The 19,918-nt window shown below is 50.0% G+C and overlaps 1 protein-coding gene across 2 annotated transcripts in view; it reads left to right on the forward strand.

Annotated features, from left to right (window-relative positions):
* The first annotated feature begins 7,638 nt into the window (after positions 1-7,638).
* NARF (nuclear prelamin A recognition factor) overlaps positions 7,639-19,918 on the forward strand; it is a 31,174-nt gene continuing 18,894 nt past the window's right edge. Inside the window, exons 1-4 of one of the 2 annotated variants that reach the window (XM_031657203.1) lie at positions 7,639-7,799; positions 9,112-9,192; positions 14,121-14,264; positions 19,025-19,157. In XM_031657203.1, coding sequence (XP_031513063.1) covers positions 7,773-7,799; positions 9,112-9,192; positions 14,121-14,264; positions 19,025-19,157 — 385 coding nt within the window. In that variant the 5' untranslated portion in view covers positions 7,639-7,772. The other variant, XM_031657202.1, reaches the window with a different exon arrangement.

Consider the following 19,918-nt stretch of genomic DNA (forward strand, 5'->3'; position numbering starts at 1 on the left):
GGATTACAGGCTTGAGCCACCGCGCCCGGCCTAGGAACCGGTTTTCTTGGAAAAGAGAAACGTGGGGGAAAACGTATCCGAAAGCAAAGAACTTACCAAAGCCTATGAGCGTCTTCCCAACATAGAAGCGTAACTGAAGCGGTTCTCATTGCCAAAAAAGATTTGAGCATGAATAAGAACAGTAATTCCAATGAATTGAAAATCCTGAGGTGCTCCAGGCTGTAATTCATAATAATGTATTTTTTAACTGTGTTCACTTTTGGAGGATGCTGGCAAGCTCTCCCCAGTTTGTGGCCTGGTTAATAAAAGGAAAGCATCAAGCATTTGTCCTGCCTTTATGAAATTTACAGCAGAGTAACCAAATACTGCATGAGAAGAATGTCTCATTATAGAAGTTTTCCCGCTAATAAATGAAGAAGAAACAGTAGGATTAACACATCACCTTATGAATTAATGGACCTGGGCCATGTAATCAATGACTGCTAATTAACATCGCAAAAAGGTCAGATACTGGAAGTACACAACACCATCCATGAAGTAGTCTTGCCAGAAAAAATTTAAGCTGAAAGTGAACAAGTTTCTAAAGTGAATTAGTGGAAATTTGGAAGACAAGACTGTACTAAAGGATTCTACAAGGATACAAGTCAGCAATTGCGGGTGTAAAACAAAAATAAAATTCAAACCCTCAACCATCTGAATGGACCCCTCCTCTTGGCCAAGAGCATTCCAAAGTTATCCTGAAAAACTAGTTAAGGCAGTGATGGGAAGGGAGAGACAGACATACCTTACTCCCTCCTCCCTTTTGGAATTCAGGCAGACAGCTGACCAGCATTCACATTAAAACAGATCTTGAGCCAGCCGGGCGGGCGCGGTGGCTCACGCCTGTAATCCCAGCACTTTGGGAGGCCAAGGTGGGCGGATCACAAGGTCAGGAGAACGACACCATCCTGGCTAACACAGTGAAACCCCATCTCTACTAAAAAAAAACCCAAAAAATTAGCTGGGCGTGGTGACGGGCACCTGTAGTCCCAGCTACTTGGGAGGCTGAGGTAGGAGAATGGTGTGAACCCAAGAGGCAGAGCTTGCAGTGAGCCAAGATGGTGCCACTGCACTCTAGCCTGGGCGACAGAGGGAGACTCTGTCTCAAAACAAAAACAAAAAAACAAACAACAACAACAACAAAAAAACATCTTGAGGCTGACAAAGTAGACTCTGTAGCAATGACACCAAATTCCAGCCTGACTCTGGTGTAGGATTATGTGACAGATAGGAGGCCCTGGAAGAAATCGAAGTACTTTACCCCACTCTCCCGGCCCGCGGGATCGTCACTGCAGGCCCTGGAAGAGGGGGTGGGAATTTGGGGAACAAGAGATACGAGAAATGGAGACAAGACAGTGCTCTGATCAAGTCTCTTTTAATGGCGGTAATGCAGTGCCTTATATACACTTGGAGGGGAAGGGGTTGGGCCAAGGCGAAAGTGATCTCATCGCGGAGGGTGTGGCCAGATAGGTATTGGTTTCTCTGGTCGAACGTCATGTGGCGCCTGCGCTGTCAGGTAGTAATTTTCGCGGGCGCGGGAAAAATGGGTGAAGAAGAAGCAGGAAGAGCGCCATCTTTTATGAGGTATTAATACAGGGGGAAAGGCAAAGATAGGGAGGAGGTGTAAGGTGGAAATGAATAAAGCTCAGGCGTTTTTAATCGTCAATTATTATTCGCTATGGCTGGGGCGCGCAGCTCCGGACACCCCACATTAAATTTCTTCGACGTATTTTGAAATAGCCCTGCAAAGCTATCCCTTGTGAGGAAAATCTACATTCTGTAGAGAATCCCTGCTCCTTTCCAGGTCTTTTTCCTGCTTCAGGAGAGAACTCTAATAAGAAGCACTTACAATCTATTCTCTCTGAAGCCTGCTACCTGGAGACTTCCTCTGCTTAACGGAAATCTTGGTCTCCACAAGCCCCTATCTTAACCTAGAAACTCCCTTCTGTTGATTCTAGGTCTTTAGACGTAACTTAACCTTTTCAATCAATTGCCAGTCAGAAAGTCTTTGAATCTACCTATGACCTGGAAGCCCCCCTACTACAAGTTGCGTCACCTTTCTGAACCGAACCAATATACGTCTACATGTATTGACTGATGTCTTACGTCTTCTGAAAATATATAAAGCCAAGCTGTAACCTAACCATGTACATTTTCTTAGGATCTTCTAAGGGCTATGTCACTGGCCATTGGTCACTCATATTTGGCTCAGAATCTCTTAAAATATTTTACAGTTTGCCTTTTTTTGTCAACATAGGAAATCCTACAGGCAAATGACCTGATTTTTTAATAATATATACAAGGAGAAGGAGAGAAGGATATGGATAGAACCTACAAATTTAAAAAATGACAACAACTTTAAAATCAGGAACTCTGCAACTTTTTTTTTTTGGGACAAAGTCTCACTCTGTTGCCCAGGCTGGAGTGCAGTGGCACCATCTCAGCTCACTGCAGCCCCCGCCTCCCGGGTTCAAGCAATTCTCCTGCCGCAGCCTCCCAAGTAGCTGGGACTATAGGCACGCATCACCACGTCCAGCTAATTTTTTTATTTTTAGTAGAGACAGGCTTTTGCCGTGCTGGCCATGCTGGTCTCGAATGTCTGACTTCAGATGATCCGCCTGCCTTGGCCACCCAAAGTGCTGGGATTACAGGCATGAGCCATTGTGCCCAGCTTGAACTCTGCCACTTCTAAGTAGGCCTCAAGTTATGTCAAAATCAAGTTTTTATTTTTAAAGAGAGATTTTTCAATGTCTTCCGTAAGTTCATAGAAAAAGAGACTTAAGAAACATATGAATCAATTGTAATATAGACTAATAGAACATACTAGACCTTATGTAGATCCTGATTTAAACAAACTGTAAAAAAAATTGTGAGAAAATGGGGAAAACTGGACATTGGCTATTTGATTAAAAAAAATTAGGTGATTGTAATTTGTTCTTTTTTTTTTTTTTACTTTTTTTTTGAGACAGAGTCTTGCCTTGTTTCCCAGGCTGGAGTGCAGTGGTGCGATCTCGGCTCACTGTGACCTCTGCCTCCCAGGTTCAAGCAATTCTGCCTCAGTCTCCTGAGCAGCTGGGACTACAGGTGCGCGCCACCACGTCCGGCTAAATTTTTGTATTTTATTACAGATGGGTTTTCACTGTGTTGTCCAGGCTGGTCACGAACTCCTAAGCTCAGGCAGTCCTCCCACCTTGGCCTCCCAAAGTGCTGGGTTTACAGGCATGAGCCTCTGCACCAGGCCATAATTTGTTCTTTCAACCATATTACAGTTATGTTTTTATATTTATTTATTTATTTATATTTTAGAGATGGAGTTTTGCTCTTGTTGCCCAGGCTGGAGTGCAATGACATGGTCTTGGCTCACTGCAACCTCCGCCTCCCAGATTCAACTGATTCTCCTGCCTCAGCCTCCCAAGTAGCTGGGATTACAGGCACCCACGACCACACGCAGCTGATTTTTGTATTTTCAGTAGAGATGGAGTTTCACCATGTTGGCCAGGCTGGTCTCAAACACCTGATCTCAGGCAATCCCCCCACCTCCGCCTCCCAAAGTGCTGGAATTATGGGCGTGAGCCACCACACCTGGCCAGTTATGTTTTTAAAACATTAACCAAAAAGCTATACAAATGACAACCTTCTCAAGTATCTTTTGCTAAGCCAGGATTTGGGGAGATGTTTTCTGAGAGATGTTGACATGAATTTGAGTAATCTAGAGGGTTGAGACTTCCTGAATTTCACTGATGCATTTTGTAAAATCTGTTGGCTAAAATAAGATTTTTTTTTTTTTTTTGGATAAGTCTCTCTGTCACCCAGGCTGGAGTCCAGGTAGCTGATCTGGCTCACTGCAACCTCCACCTCTGGAGTTCAAGCCATTCTCCTGCCTCAGCCTCCCAAAGTAGCCTAAATTTGAAAGGCTTTCACCATAGCCTAGCTTCATTTTTTTTTTTTTTTTTTTTGAAGGGCCAGGTCATCCTCTGTTCTGGGAGTCAGTGGCGGATCTCAGCTCTTGCAAGCTCCGCCTCCGGGTTCACCTTCATTCTCCTGCCCTCCAGCTCCGGAAATGCATTTCCAGGACCATCCGCCACCTCATGGCTGGTCCTTGTATTTTAGTAGAGGCAGGGTTCACTGTCATTAGCCAGGATGGTCGATCCTCCTGACCTGCGTGATCGCCCGTCTATTCTCCCAAAGTGCTGGATTACAGGCTTGAGCCACGGCGGCCTTTTTTTTTTTGAGATGGAGTCTAGTAGACAAGGTTTCACGGTAGCCAGGATGGTCTGATCTCTTGGCCTTTGGCAGATCCACCCTCAGCTTCCCAAAGTGCTGCAGGCTTACAGAGGCGTGACCACCATGCCCAGTAATTTTGTTTTTTTTGTTTTTTTGTTTTTTTGTTTTTTTGAGATGGAGTCTCCCACTCCTATGCGCCCAGGCTAAGAGTCTGAGAGTGGCCGGATCTCCAGCTCGCTGCAGCTCCATGCCTCCCAGGTTTATGCCATTCTCCTCACCTCAGCCTCCTGAGATGGCCTGCAGGACTGAGCCTACCACACCCTCACCCGGCTAGTTTTTGCTATTTTTTAGTAGAGACAGGAGTTTCACCCGGGTTAGCCAGGATGGTCTCAATCTCTGACCTCGATCCGCCTGTCTCAGCCTCCCAAAGTGCTGGGATTACCAGGCTTGAGCCATGCCAGCCAATTTTGTATTTTTAGTAGAGGCAGGTTTCACCATATTGGCCAGACTGGTGTCAGCTCTGGCCTCAGCTGGCCAGCACCTGCCTTGATCTCCCAAAGTGCAGGATTGCAGGCGTGAGCCACTGTGCCAGCCTCAGCGTTAGTGTCCAGCTTAAAACTACCTTTGCAGAGATTAGGCGTGAGAGGCTGGGTGCAGTGGCTGCACACCTGTAATCCCAGCCACCAGGAATGATGAATCACTTGGGCCCAGAGATTCCAAGGCAGCCTGGGCAGCATCAGGAGGCCTGTGTATCTACAAAGCAAAAGCACCAGCCGAGGCATGGTGGTGCAAGCTCATAGTCAGCTACCTGGCAGGGCTGAGGTGGAAGTGCGCCCAGGCCAGGAGGTTGAGGCTGGTGAGCTGTGATCACACCACTGCTCTCCAGCCTGAGTGACAGAGTGAGACCCTGTCTCAAAAAAAAAAAAAAAGGAGAAATTTCACATAGTTAATTCCATCTTCCTTCCATCCAAGCTGTCCTTGGTTGTTCCTGGGCGCCAGCCAAGCTAATTCAGGAGCTTTGGGAGGATTTATGGTTTAACTTTAGGCAGGATGATGTAAATTCCATGCCTAAAACTATCACCTCCCTCTTCTGGGGCCGGAAACTGCCTTTAGCCTATTAGAAAGGCCACAGAGTTTAGGATTGTGGGAGGGCCTGGGCTCTCTCAAAATGTAGGCCTGGTTTCCTGCAATCCCTTACTGCTCAGGATTCCACAGTAGCCAGGGTCTACCAAGGTTTGCAACTTCCCGAAGTGCACCTATAGATAATATCAGTATTGCAGAGTCTAGATTTGGCTTTGGGATGTTTTCCAGAGTAGACCCACTGACCTGTGACTCCGGGACTCAACTGGTTCCTGTGGCCCCACCCTGAGGCAGACTCAGTGCTTGAGGACCATTTTCCACACACCTTTATGATTTCATCCCCAGTCAGTCCAGCAGCATTCCCTGATCCTGCCCTAGGTATCCATAAAAACCCTAACAGCTTCTCAAACCTTTGGAGAGACTGATTTGAGTAATAACTCTGTCTTCCTGTGTGGCCTGCCAGGTGTCAATTAAATTCTTTTCCTGTCGTGCTGCAATCTTGATATAACAGATTGACTTTTGTCATAGCCTGTAGGCGGGCAGGAGGAAGAACCTGTGATCAGCCAAACCAAGCCTAAAGAATGATGAGATTCCCTACATTCCGGAAAAGGCTTTTATTTCTAAAGGATTCCAGCCTGCAGGGTGGCATTTGGCAGGGAAGCACTACCTCTGGCCAAGAGCCAAGCGGACACTTCCAGGGAAGGGAGGCAAAGGAACAGAATCTGCAGAGTAGTGTGTAAATGCTCACATATTTAGCAAGCTGGGAGGAGTGTAATTCTTTTGAAGAGAAACACACACAACCACAGTGAAGCTTCAGGCCCCTTCATGAGGGTCATGTCATCTGGCCAGAACCACTCCATGGTCAGTGATCTCTTAGTAAGGAATACTGGTCAATTGCGCTGAAACTGCAAATGGGAGGGTTGTCAGCGGTGGAGTCTCTCGAGAAAGGATGGTTCAGTCAAATCTGTAGAAACCTGATGGTGAATCAGCCAGGGCATTATAATAACAGGTATATCCTCCCATCTGTCATGGCTGAGAACTATCTTCAAGGTAACTCTGGGATCTCCTTAGCCAGTAGGGGGTTCGTGCAGTCAGTTGGGGGTCTTTGGATTTCATTTTCACTTCTCAGAGGACAGGAAGAAAGGCTCTATGGGAGATCTACAGAGACTGCTGGTGTCTGTTAAATATGCCTACAAGTTATTTTTCTTATGTCACACTCTTCCAGACATGTTCTTATTTCTTATTTCTGATTTCTGTAATACACACACACTGATTTCATAAAATGTTTATAATTAGCAGAGGAGTCCAACACTACCATTAAGCCATTTTGCTTAACTGAAATCAATTTCTTGGAGGAGTAAGTGTTATTCTTTTTTTTTTTTTTTTTTTAGAGTGAGTCTCGCTCATCACCAGGCTGGTGCAGTGGCGGGATGCCAGCTCACTGCAAGCTCCGCCTCCCGGGTTCACGCCATTCTCCTGCCTCAGCCTCTGAGTAGCTGGGACTACAGAGCCGCCCTCGCCCGGCCTGTAGTTTGTATTTTTCAGTGAGGCAGGGGTTTCACCGTGTTAGCCAGGATGGTCTCGATCTCCTGGCCGCCGTGATCCATGCATTCGGCCTCTGAAGTGCAGGTTACAGGCTTGAGCCACCGCGCCCGGCCGTAAGTGTTATTCTTTACTTTGTAAACTGTAAGGGCCCAAACCAATGTACTTGGTAAAATTATCCACCATGAACGCACGCAAATGTCAAAAGGCCATCATTTAGCATCTGCCCTCGTGCTTCCGGGTCCGTCACGTGGTTACTGCCAGGCAGGCCGCGCATGCGCGCTGCTACTCCGCCGGGCCTACGTGACACGAAGTGAAGCGGCAATGGCGGCGGACGAGAGCTGTGCCCCCGGCTCGCCCCGTCGGGAGCCACGAGTAAGGCGAGTGTCCGACGCCAAGCTGGCTGAGCGAGCCCGGCCGCGGCCTCCAGGCCCCGTGACCACCGGACCGAGCACCCTGGAACGGCCACGGCTTGGCCTCGGGACAGTCCGCGCGCTCACCGACTCCCTGGTGAACGCCTCTTGGCCGCCGCCGCCGCCGCAGGACCCGCGAGAAGCGAAAACCGGCGCTAGAACCCGGTCCCCGCGGCGCCGTACGTGGAGTGAAGCTGCGCTCCGCCCCGCGCGCTCCGATTGGCTCTGGGGCCTGGCCCGCCCCTTCTCGACACTGTCATTGGCCTAGACAAAGCCGTAGGGGTGGGGAATCCTATTGGCCCAGGGGTGCGGCTTGTCCTCTCCGGGTGCTCTCATTGGCCGAGTGCGGCCGTGGGGGGTGAGGCCGCGTCGGGGCAGGACAACAAAGGGCCGCGGGCGGCGGGCGGCGGTGTCCCAGTCTCCCGGTGCTTCCCTCAGGCCGAGGCGCCCGGCCTCCCGCCCGCAGCGCTCCAGATGAAGTGTGAGCACTGCACGCGCAAGGTGAGCGCCGCGGGCCCGGGAGGCGCGCGCCCGGTGCCTGTCCCGTGGGGCTCTCTCTGGGCGGCGGAGGTTGGCGGCCCGGGCCCGCCGCTTGCTCGCCTCAGGGCTCTTCAGGGCTTCCCCGGCCTCAGCACCCTGGGCCCGCCCGGCGTGGAGGCGGCCGGCGCGGGGTCCGCTGCGCTGTGGGGCGGGCTCGGTCTTAGCGGTTCTCCCTGAACTTGTCCATCTTTCCCACGCCCGCGAAGCGCGGAAACGAACGGAGACCGAGCCTGTCGTGCCGCGCGGCACAGTCCGAGTAAACGCCGGTCGTGGCGGGAATGATCGGAAGCGTTCCGAGGGGTTTTTAGGCGTTTTCGAACCTGTCCCGCTGAGGGTCACCGAACAGCCGGTGCAGGGGCGGAAGCGGGTGACGGCTGCTGACCGGCGCCTTCCGCGCTTGTCTCCAGGCCGTGGCCACCAGCGCGCAGCGCACGCAGGGGGGTTTGTAGCCGTTTTTGCCGAAATGGGCTCCCGTGGATGCTGCTCTGTGGCTGGCTCTTCTGTGCGTGACACCGTGGCAGGAGGCTTCCGAGCGTTCAATGGGTCGTTCATCCCCGTTGGTGGCTGCGTCGTATTCTAAGGACACCTGCGTCCAGGGGAATTCACCTGTATAGGGGAGGCTACTGTTGCTTCTGCTTTTTTATTATTGCAGACAATAGAGATGTGTGTGTGATCTTAAGTACGTGCGCTTTTGTTTCACTAGAAAGGATAGAAGGCCGGGAAAGGATAGAAGGCCAGGCGCGGTGGCTCACGCCTGTTATCCCAGCATCTTGGGAGGGGAGGCCTCGGCGGGTGGATCACCTGAGGTCAGGAGTTCGAGACCAGCCTGGCCAACATGGTGAAACCCCCTCTCTACTAAAAATACAAAAATTAACCAGGAGTGGCAGTGCACGCCTGTAATCCCAGCACTTCGGGAGGCCGAGGCAGGTGGATTACCTGAGGTCAGCAGTTCAAAACCATCGTGGCCAACATGGCAAAACCCTGTCTCTACTAAAAATACAAAATTATCCGGGCGTGGTGGTGCATACCTATAATGCCAGCTACTCGGGAGGCTGAGGCAGGAGAATCGCTTCAACCCGGGAGGAAGAGACTGCAGTGAGCCGAGATTGTGCCTCTGCACTCCAGCCTGGGTGAGAGTGAGACTCTGTCTAAAAAATAATTAATTAATTTAAAAGAAGATAGAAATACATGAGCTTCATTGGTCAGAGTATGCACATTTTCTTAATGGAGACGAATTAAAAGTTCATTAATAATGTTCCTTTGCTTTTTTAAGGAATGTAGTAAGAAAACAAAAACTGATGACCAAGAGAATGTGTCAGCCGATGCACCGAGTCCAGCCCAGGAAAATGGAGAGGCAAGTAGATTTTTCAGTTTTGTATCAGCCCAGAGTAAAATGCTGCTGCTGTTTTTCTCTTTGGGGGCTCACAGCACCATGCACATCACTGCTTTAGAGAAGACTGAAGTACGGCCGGGCGTAGTGGCTCATGCCTGTAATCCCAGCACTTTGGGAGGCCGAAGTGGGTGGATCACTTGAGGTTAGGAGTTTGAGACCAGCCTGGCCAACATGGTGAAACCTTATCTCTGCTAAAAATACAAAAATTATCCAGGTATGAGTGGTGCACTGCATAATCCCGAAGAAACTACTCGGGAGGCCAAGGCAGGAGAATAAAGCAGTACAGGAGACAGAGTTTGAAGTGAGCTGAGACTGCCGTGTACTCGAGCTGGGCAACCAGAGAGTGAGACTCTGTCCCCAAAAAAAAAGACGCTGAAATAAGGCTGAGTATGAGTGGCTCCCGCCTGTAATCCCAGAACTTTGGGAGGCTGAGACAGAAATGGATCATCAGTCAAGGAGATTGAGACCATCACAACACAGTGAAACCTCATCTATAAAATGCAAAAATTAGCTAGTGGTGGTGGAGCCCTTGTAGTCCCAGCTACTGGGAGGCAGGAGAATAGGCGTAGACCTGGTGAACTTACAAGTAGGCGAGGATGGGTGCCACTCCCACATTCCAGCCAGGCTGACAGAAATGAGACTCATCTCAGGGCTAAGAAATAAACAGAAGGGGCTAATAAAGACATGTGAGACAGTCATGGTGGCACAGAGCCTGTCTTCTCAGAACACACCATACCAAAACACACTGCGACAAGACAAAGAGAAAGCGTGGTGTAATGTCAGTTCTTCTTGGATTTTTTCCCCTTTTGAGACAGAGGTCTCACTGTCTGCCCAGGCTGGGTCTGGTGGCTCCTTGTATCAGCTCCTGCAGCCTCGACCCTCGAGGCTCAAGTGGTTCCTCCTGCCTCCAGCCTCTAGTAGCTGGGACTGCTGGTATGCACCACCATTGCCCAGCTAATTTGCTTTATTTTAATTTTTTTTTTTTTTTTTTTGAGGCCGAATTCATGGCAGCCCAGGCTGGAGTGCGGTAGAGCAATTCGGCTCACTGCAAGCTCCATGCCTCCCGGATTCCATGTTCTCCTGCCTCAGCCTCCCTGGTAGCTGAGACCTGGCCGCCCACCACACAGCGCCCATTAATTTTTGTATTTTTTTTTAGTAGAAACGGGTTTCATTCGATCTCCTGACCTTGTGATCCAGCCAGCCTCCCGGCTTGCCTCCCAAGGGAGTGCTGGGATTACAGGAGTAGGCCACGCTGAAGCCATTTTAATTTTTTGTACAGATGGAGTTCCATTATGTTGCCCAGGCTGGTCTTGAACTCCTGGGCTCAAGTGATCCTCCTGCCTCAGCCTCCCAAATTGCTGGGATTATAGGCGTGACCTACTACCTCAATTCCAACTGAATATTTTTTAATAGTAAGCTCCATTCTATAAAATGATTATTGAGATAGGTAATTTATAAAATAACTCAAATTTCATGATTCTGTAGTTAATTTTTTTTAATGGTTTCCTTTTTTTTTCTTTCTTTTTTTTTTGAGACAGAGTCTGCCTCCTGTTGCCCAGGCTGGATTGCAGCGGTGCGATCTTGGTTCACTGCAACCTCCGCCTCCCAGGTTAAAGAGATTTTCCTGCCTTAGCCTCCCAAGTAGCTGGGATTCCAGGCGTGCACCACCACGCCTGGCTAATTTTTTGTATTTAGTAGAGACGGGGTGAAACCATGTTGGTCAGGCTGTTCTCAAACTCCTGACCTCAGGTGATCCACATGCCTCGGCCTCCCAAAGTGCTGGGATTAGAGGCATGAGCCACTGCGCCTGGCCTCTTTTCTAATTCAATTCTTGTTTTTAAATTATCCTTAGCTAGTAGCGATGGTTTCTGTTTATTGGATACATACCCTGAGCCTGGCTCTCAAGAATGTGATTTTATGGCCAGGCATGTTGGCTCATGTCTGTAATCCCAACACTTTGGGAGGCTGAGATGGGTGGATCACCTGAGGTCGGGAGTTCAAGATCAGCCTGACCAACATGGATAAACCCCATCTCTACTAAAAGTACAAAATTAGCTGGGCGTAGTGTGCATGCCTATAATTCCAGCTACTCAGGAGGCTGAGGCAAGAGAATCCCTTGAACCCAGGAGGCGGAGTTTGCGGTGAGCGGAGATCACACCACCGCACTCCAGCCTGGGTGATAGAGTGAGACTCCGTCTGCAAAAAAAAGAATGTCATCTTACATGCAGTCTCATTTCATGCTCAGAAGAAGCATTACCTGTAAGCCTGGCCATTATCCCTGTTTTACTGAGTGAAAAATGTTGGGAGAGGTTGAGGTCATTCTACCCTTAGAAAGTACTGGTACCAGTTTATAAATGGAGAGTTGGCAATATGGCAGAAGCATATTTTTTCCTTAAGTTTAGTAGTCCTGATACGTTTAATCTGAGAGGTTTTCTGGTTGCCCTGTGTGCTGTGGGGACTGTGGGGCTTAGGGAGCAACAGGGCCTGAGACAAGCACTCAAAGAGCTGGCCACAGGCAGAAGAGAGGTAGGCTGCATTGGAGTCCTGGAGGCAGCTGGGGCCAGTGCGCTTAAATGGCCGGCCCCACGGGCCTCCGTCGCCTGCCCTCTGGTTGTGACATCTTGGACAGATATCTAAGCCCTGTGAGTCTCATTTCCTTATCAGAGGCCTGGGGAGTAGGGTTACTTCCCTCCCAGGACTGTGGTGAGGATGAGATAACGTGTGTACACAGCCTAAGCGGGCGCTCTTCCAGGTCAGTGATAGACACAGGGTGAGAGGAGTTGGGTTAGGGTTAGTGGAGTGGACCCTGAAGAGTGGTCAGAATTCAGGGTGGGAGTCTAGGGAAGGGCACTGGCACCAGGCAAGAGGAGGGTGTGGACAGACATGCTCTAGGGAGAGACAGTGGCTCCCCTTGGCCAGGTCAGTGACAGTGCAGAGCTGTGGAGACTGTGAGGGGATGACTCAGGTGTTTGTTTTAGGGCAGGTGATGGAGGTAACTGACTTAAGCTGGCTAGAGTAGAGGGAAGAATTGCAGGAAGCCACTTGGGTGGCAGCTTTGAGAGCCTAGGCAGAGGTGGTGGGCCTGGGCAAGTCTGCCAGAGTGGTAAAGACAGAACAGAGGACATAGTGCAGGGAAGAGAGTACAGTTTTAGCTCCACAGACACTGGGCCTTCTACAGTGTGTGAGTCTGGGGTTTGGTGAGGAGAGCACTCTGCTGGAAGTGCAGGTGGCAGGGCTGCCCTGGGCAGAGTGAGGCCGGCAGGCCTGACAAAAGGGAACAGGGCTTCTGCAGAATGCATGAATGTGGAAGGCAGCAGGAATAAGAAGAAAGAATGTGACAAATGAGGAGGGAATAAGACCTGGACCATGAAACCTTACGGAAGGACTGAGTTATACACAACGTGTCTGGTGGCAAGGCAGGGAGGAGGCACTGCTGGGTGAGGGGTGCAGTTTGGTCATGGGCACCTCGATCCGGATGGGCTGTGGAGGCAGAATTCATGCAGCTGTGGGCACCAAACGTTTGGAGTGGAGCCGTAGCTTCGACCCACTTGGAACTTGTTAGAAGCACAAACTCTTGAGCCCCATGTGGACCTCCTGAGTGCCCATCTGCCCTGAGTGCCCATCTGCAGCAGAACAAGATCCCAGGGTGAGTGGGCTGCACAGAGACATGGGGTCATGCATAGACAGGAGGCAGAGGTGACACCTGAGCTGCCGTTCACAGCACACTATGGAAGGAGGGGGACATCCACAGCTGCCTCCTGTCAAATCATGTTTTAAAGAAAAACAAATGCATGGACTACCTGAGGAGCTTCTGTGATTTATTGACATTACTCCTGTAAGCGTCAGAGTATTCATGTGTTCATCCACCAGTTATTTATTGAGCATTATCTGTGTGCAGTACCTCTTGGAGGTGCTGGGGAACAGGAGAACAGACAGTGTTCGAGCTTTCATGGGCTTACATTTTAGTGAGGAGGGACAGATTCCTGCCAGCAGTCAGCAACATGAGTACAGATGGGTCGGGAGGGAAGAGACGAGTGAGGGAGTGGCGCTGTTTTAGCAGGTGTTGGACATCCTCTCTGCTGAAGGCCACCCAGGGCGAGCCTGGGACTCTTAGAGGTCGCTTCATGCAGAGGGATGGTGAGAGCAGCAAGGGCCAGTGGGGCGGGACGTGTGGAGACCAAGAGGGCTGTGATGGGACCCAGGCAGACAGGGGCCACTGGCTTTGCTCAGGCCCTCTGTGTGAGGGGCAGCTGTCTGAGCAGAGCAGAGGTGTAGTTTATGTTTTAGCAGATGTTGGGGGACACAAGGGCCAATCAGGAAGGAGAGGCTGGAAGGGATCAAAGAGTGACTCTACATCCAGGTCAGGATGAGCATCTTGTTACATGTCCAAGTGCAAACGCAGAGCCAGCACTGAGTTGTAAAGTTCTGAGCCTTGAGGGAGAGGCCGGGGCTGTGGGTGGCCTCAGGGAGCCGTGGGATGGTAAGCTTAGGGAGCACAGAGCTAGAGGAGCAGTCAGAGGGCTGGATCACAGGCACCAAAGAGGAAGGGGTCTAGGAGGAGGGAAGGGCCAGTGGGGTCAGCTTCCAGAACACAGGGGTCATTTACTTCCTACCACATGATGGTGCTAGGGCTGGGTTCCACCTTTGTGATCTGCATGGTTCCCTAGTGTCATCGTGGGCTGGGCCCTGTGTCCTGTGTCCCTCTACCACCTTGAGCTGCTCAGTGGCAGAGACTGTCCTGCTTCTAGCCCCTTGAGCACCAGGCCTGGACCCTGGTATTGTCTCCGGTGTTTACTGTGAATTCGTATATGGGTATTACCGTCCCTAAAAAAGCACATTAAAGAGTATTTGTTGAATAATCATGCTGAAACGTTACCTTCCTTTCATAGAAGGGAGAATTCCACAAGCTGGCTGATGCCAGGATATTTTTGAGTGACTGCCTGGCATGTGACAGCTGCGTGACTGCAGAGGAAGGAGTCCAGCTTTCCCAGCAAAATGCCAAGGACTTCTTCCGCGTTCTGAACCTTAACAAGGTAAGGCATTCAGGGCATTTGCTGATGCTGGGGAGCTGGCCTGGAGGTCGAGGGGAGTACTGGCTTCCTGTACAGAAGCCTCTGCTGGGACAGCCGATGCACATCTCAGCCTTTTCCCGGTGTTGCTAACGTCCCGCTTTGACCTTGTTCCAATCCTCTCCATCAAGAGCAAAATCCCTGCACAATTTCATGCTCCCTTAATGATGCTCAGGCAGTGGTGGGGGGCTGGCACCACCCCTCAGGCTCCTGTGGCTTAAGCAGGGCCTCTTCCTGGTGAGGTCTGGTAACACGGGTGTTGGTGATCATGCGGGCAGCACAGAGCTGGGGCTCCTGCTGTTCTGCCTCTGCTGCACGTTTTCGGACACGAGAGTTATGTTCTAATAGACTGATCAGCTTGGGGCAAGGCAGAGACACTCCAAGGAAGTAAAAATTCCCAAAGCTCCTTCCTTCAGCTCGTCCCTGCAGACCTCCTATACAGAACTAGAGGTGCCACTTGTCTTTCCGTGAGATGGTTGTATTAGTCCATTCTCACATTGCTGCAAAGAACTACCTGACACTGGGTAATTTATAAAGCAGAGAGGTTTAATTGACTCACAGTTCCACAGGCTCTACAGGAGACATGCCTGGGGAGGCCTCAGGAAACGATCATGGCAGAAGGGCGAAGGGGAAGCAAGCATGTCTTCACGTGGCAGCAGGAGCGAGCAACTGAAGGGGGAAGTACTCCACCCTTGTAAGCAACCAGATCTTGTGAGGACTCACTATCACGAGAAGAGCAAGTGGGAGATCTGCCCCCATGACCCAGTCACCTCCCGCCAGGCCCAGCTTTCAGTTTCACATGAGATTTGGGTGGGGACACAGGGCCAAACCATATCACAGGTGAAAGAGAAAGAGACAAAGGCAGATGAGGTTGAAAAGCACTTCCTGGTTTCCATGCTGTCACCTCCAAAGGAAGCATCGGCATCCTACCCCGCCCAGGGTGTAGGAGCCCATTCACAGTAGGTAGTGTGCTAGAGCAAGGTAGGGGCCTCAAGAAACACTGACTGGCTTAAGTGTGGTGGCATAGGGGACAGCCAAGGAGCCTTCTCGCGTTTGCCATTTACCCCCATGGCATCTTCTGGACAAGTCATCCAGCATCGATTAGATCACAATATTTTTCTTTTTGAGACAGGGTCTCACCCAGGCTGGAGGGCAGTGGTGTAGTTTTGGCTCAGTGGGAAGACTCAGGTGATCCTCCCACCTCCGGAGGCTCCCTGTAGCCTCCAGAGCAGCTGGGACCACAGACGCGTGCTATCACACCTGCCTAATTTTTGTATTATTTGTAGAGATGAGGTTTTGCCATGTTGCCTAGACTGGTCCTGAACTCCTGTGCTCAAGCAATCCTCCTGCCTCAGCCTCCCAAAGTGCTGGGATTACAGGCGTCGACCACCATGCATGACCTAGATCACACATGCAGTTTGTGTTGCCCGCATTCGTCGTGTCTGGGTGCACGCTGACTTACATGCAGTTGCACGGGAGCTCCATTAGCAAGCAGCAGGCTGCCTGGTTAGGATGGTCTGAACCAGGAGATGCCACCCCCATCAGCCAGGTTCGCCATGCATACCCGTCCCCACCTGCTCCCCCTTGGCCTTTCAGGGAACAGAATGGTTTCAGCCGTTTTGTTATGTTGTACAGACTTAGTGGATGCAGCTTTGCAGACTACTAGAGACTTAATTCTGTGGTATCAACGGTTTTTGCAAAAACACTCTTGAAAGTGTCTGTGTCACTTTATACTTCCCTAAGTGATATGGGCAAACAGCTGTGTGCAGCCATCCTGGTCACATTCAATATCAAATTCAGTTTTTTCCAACCTGATGCATAGAAAATTGTATCTCATTTGCATTTTCCTGCTTATTTAGAGAAGTTGGTTGCCGCAGATTATGTTTATTGACAGTTTATATTTTATCTTATGCTGCTTGTCCAGTCTACAACTTATATTTTAGTACAGTGTGAGATGTGGATACATTCTTTCTCCGTTTTTTTCTTTTTTGAGATGGAGTCTCACTGTCTTCCAGGCTGGGGTGCAGTGGTGTGATCTCAGCTTACTGCAACCTCTCCTTCCTGGGTTCAAGCAATTCTCCTACCTCAGCCTCTCAGGTAGCTGGGATTAAAGGCATGTGCCACCATGCCCAGCTAATTTTTGTATTTTTAATAGAGACAGGGTTTCATCATGTTGGCCAGGCTTGTCTCAAACTCCTGACCTCAGGTGATCTGCTTGCCTCGGCCTCCCAAAGTTCTGGGATTACAGGCGTGAGCCACCATGCCCAGCCAGATACATTCTTTTCTATTCGAAAAAGTCAAATTGTTCCAGCATCTTCTCTTCTTCCCCCGTTGACCTGAAATATCCTATCTCTCTGATATATTGATAGATGTGCGTCCATTTCTTTCTTTTTTTTGGCCTTCGCCATGTTGGCCAGGCTGGTCTTGAATTGCTGGCCTCAAGTGATCCACCCGCCTTGGCCTCCCAAAGTGCTGGTATTACAGGTATGAGCCACTGTACCTGGCCTTCTTTTTTTTTTTTTCTCCCATTACTTCCACCCCACTCTCCTGCTGCGTGTCTATTTCTTTATTCTTTTTTGAGATGGAGTCTCGCTCTGTCGCCCAGGCTTGAGTGCAGTGGTGCGATCTTGGCTGACTGCAACCTCTACCTCCTGGGTTCAAGCAGTTCTCCTGCCTCAGCCCCCTGAGTAGCTGGGATTACAGGTGCACACCACCATGTCTGGCTAGTTTTTGTATTTTTAGTAGAGATGGGGTTTCTCCCTGTTGGCCAGGCTGGTCTCGAGCTCCTGACCTCAGGCCATCCACTGGCCTCAGCCTGCCAAAGTGCTGGGATTACAGGCATGAGCCACCACACCCGGACCTTGACTCTTTTTATCTAAACCTGTCTTCTATTGCACTGCCAATGTCTAGTTTTGGTTGAAGGATATTGATAGCCTTGTGGTTTTATGCTAGTTTATGCAGTATTTTTTTAGAACAGTTTGTAGATGAGGCTTACTCACAAAGTGTCTTGGGCCTGGTTACTTTTGTTTTCTTTTTTTTTTTTTTTGAGTTGGAGTCTCGCTCTGTCGCCCAGGCTGGAGTGCAGTGGAGCGATCTCAGCTCACTGCAACCTCCGTTTCACTGCAACCTCCACCTCCTGGGTTCAAGCAATTCTTCTGCCTCAGCCTCCCACAGTTCTGGGATTACAGCTGAGAGCCACCATGCCCAGCCGGGCTGATGACTTTTAAGAGGCATCTCTGGATACCATTTTAGTGTGTGTGTTTTTTTATTATTATGTAGTAATTTCAGTTATTCATTGGCCAATGTTGTAATTTGTATTTTCCCTTTAAAATTATTTATTTTTTCCACATATGCACATTTACTGATATAACATTGTTCCTGAAATTGACAAAGTCTCTTAGATCTGTAGTCATGTCTCCGCCTGTAATCCCAGCACTTTGGGAGCCCGAGACGGGCGGATCACGAGGTCAGGAGATCGAGACCATCCTGGCTAACAGGGTGAAACCCCGTCTCTACTAAAAAATACAAAAAACTAGCCGGGCGAGGTGGCAGGCACCTATAGTCCCAGCTACTCGGGAGGCTGAGGCAGGAGAATGGCGTGAACCCGGGAGGCGGAGCTTGCAGTGAGCTGAGATCCGGCCACTGCACTCCAGCCTGGGTGACAGAGCGAGACTCCGTCTCAAAAAAAAAAAAGGCCGGGCGCGGTGGCTCAAGCCTGTAATCCCAGCACTTTGGGAGGCCGAGGCGGGCGGATCACAAGGTCAGGAGATCGAGACCATGGTGAAACCCCGTCTCTACTAAAAATACAAAAAATGAACCGGGCGCGGTGGCGGGCGCCTGTAGTTCCAGCTACTCGGGAGGCTGAGGCAGGAGAATGGCCTGAACCCAGGAGGCGGAGCTTGCAGTGAGCCAGGATCGCGCCACTGCACTCCAGCTTGGGCGACAGAGCGAGACTCCGTCTCACAAAAAAAAAAAAAAAACAAACGATCTGTAGTCATGTCTCTTTTAAGACAGAGTATCGGCCAGGCCAGGTGGCTCATGCCTGTAATCCCAGCAGTTTGGGAGGCCGAGGCAGGCGGATCACAAGGTCAGGAGTTCGAGACCAGGCTGCCCAATATGGCAAAACCCCATCTCTACTAAAAATACAAAAAATTAGCTGGGCATGGTGGCAGGTCCCTATAATCCCAGCTACTTGGGAGGCTGAGGCAGGAGAACCACTTGAACCTGGGAGGCGGAGGTTGCAGTGAGCTGAGGTTGATGGTACCACTGCACTCTAGCCTGGGCAATAAGAGTGAAACTGTCTCAAAAAACAAACAACAACGAAAAAGAAACAGTATTACTCTGTCACCCAGGCCGGAGCGCAGTGGCTGTGGCTGTTGCTAAGTGTGATTATAGGCTCTGCAGTCTCGAACTCCTAGCCTCAAGCGATCCTCCTGCCTTAGCCTCCTGTAGAGCTGGAACCATAGGCATACACCACCGAAGCCAGCTCATGTTTCATTTTGTAAATCCTGACTTCTAAAAAAATATTTACCAGAAGCCCAGACCTCACCATAATCCTGATTTTTTTTCTTCTTTTTCCTTAATTATGTTTGCCAGTGTTTGTCTCTTTTATTAGTCTTTGCATAGACCATCCATTACGTTGTTCTGAATTTCTCATTAAGATGTCTAACTTTTACTCCTTGTGTAATCAGCAGATACCTGACATTCTCTATTTCTTCTTCCAGAAATGTGACACCTCAAAGCACAAAGTGCTGGTAGTGTCCGTGTGTCCTCAGTCTTTGCCTTATTTTGCTGCTAAATTCAACCTCAGTGTAACTGATGCTTCCAGAAGAGTCTGTGGCTTCCTCAGAAGTCTTGGTGAGTCATCCTTTGATTGATTGGAAATGTACGACTCGAGTTTATAAGTGCCCTTTCTAATCTCTCAAGTTCGTTTTTTCAAGGACACAGGGTATATAAGCAACTTCCAAAGAGTCTCTTGGAACGTAAAAAGACCTTGTCCCGTGTGTCATGAAAACCCGGCCTCTGATCGATGGTAGACGAGTGTCACTTTTCTCCTTTGCTGTGCACAGACGGGTGTTTTGTTACACAATGGGAGCTGACCCCTCTGGGACCAAACAGTGACCGCCTCTGACAACACGGACAGGGACACTGGGAGATGCCCACACTGGCCCAGCAACCTCCAAGTCACCCCTTTCCCCCAGAGGGTGTGTATTTGATAAACAGTCACTTCTGAAATGATTAGTGTCTGGTTTCCCAAGAAGCTGTCTGAAGAGCAGACCAGAAAGGGAATGGGCTTGTGTCCTTTACCTGAGGAATGAATGAAAGGTAGAAATTTAGGCCGGGCGCAGTGGCTCAAGCCTGTAATCCCAGCACTTTGGGAGGCCAAGATGGAGGATCAGCCCGGTCAGGAGATCGAGACCATCCTGGCTAACATGGGTGAAACCCCGTCTCTACTAAAAAAAATACAAAAAACTAACCGGGCGAGGTGGCGGCGCCTGTAGTCCCAGCTACATGGGAGGCTGAGGCAGGAGAATGGCGTAAACCCGGGAGGCAGAGCTTGCAGTGAGCTGAGATCTGGCCACTCCAGCCCAGGTGACAGAGCGAGACTCCGTCTCAAA

The sequence above is a fragment of the Papio anubis genome, chromosome 17, assembly GCF_008728515.1.
Source record: "Papio anubis isolate 15944 chromosome 17, Panubis1.0, whole genome shotgun sequence".
Lineage (NCBI taxonomy): Eukaryota > Metazoa > Chordata > Mammalia > Primates > Cercopithecidae > Papio > Papio anubis.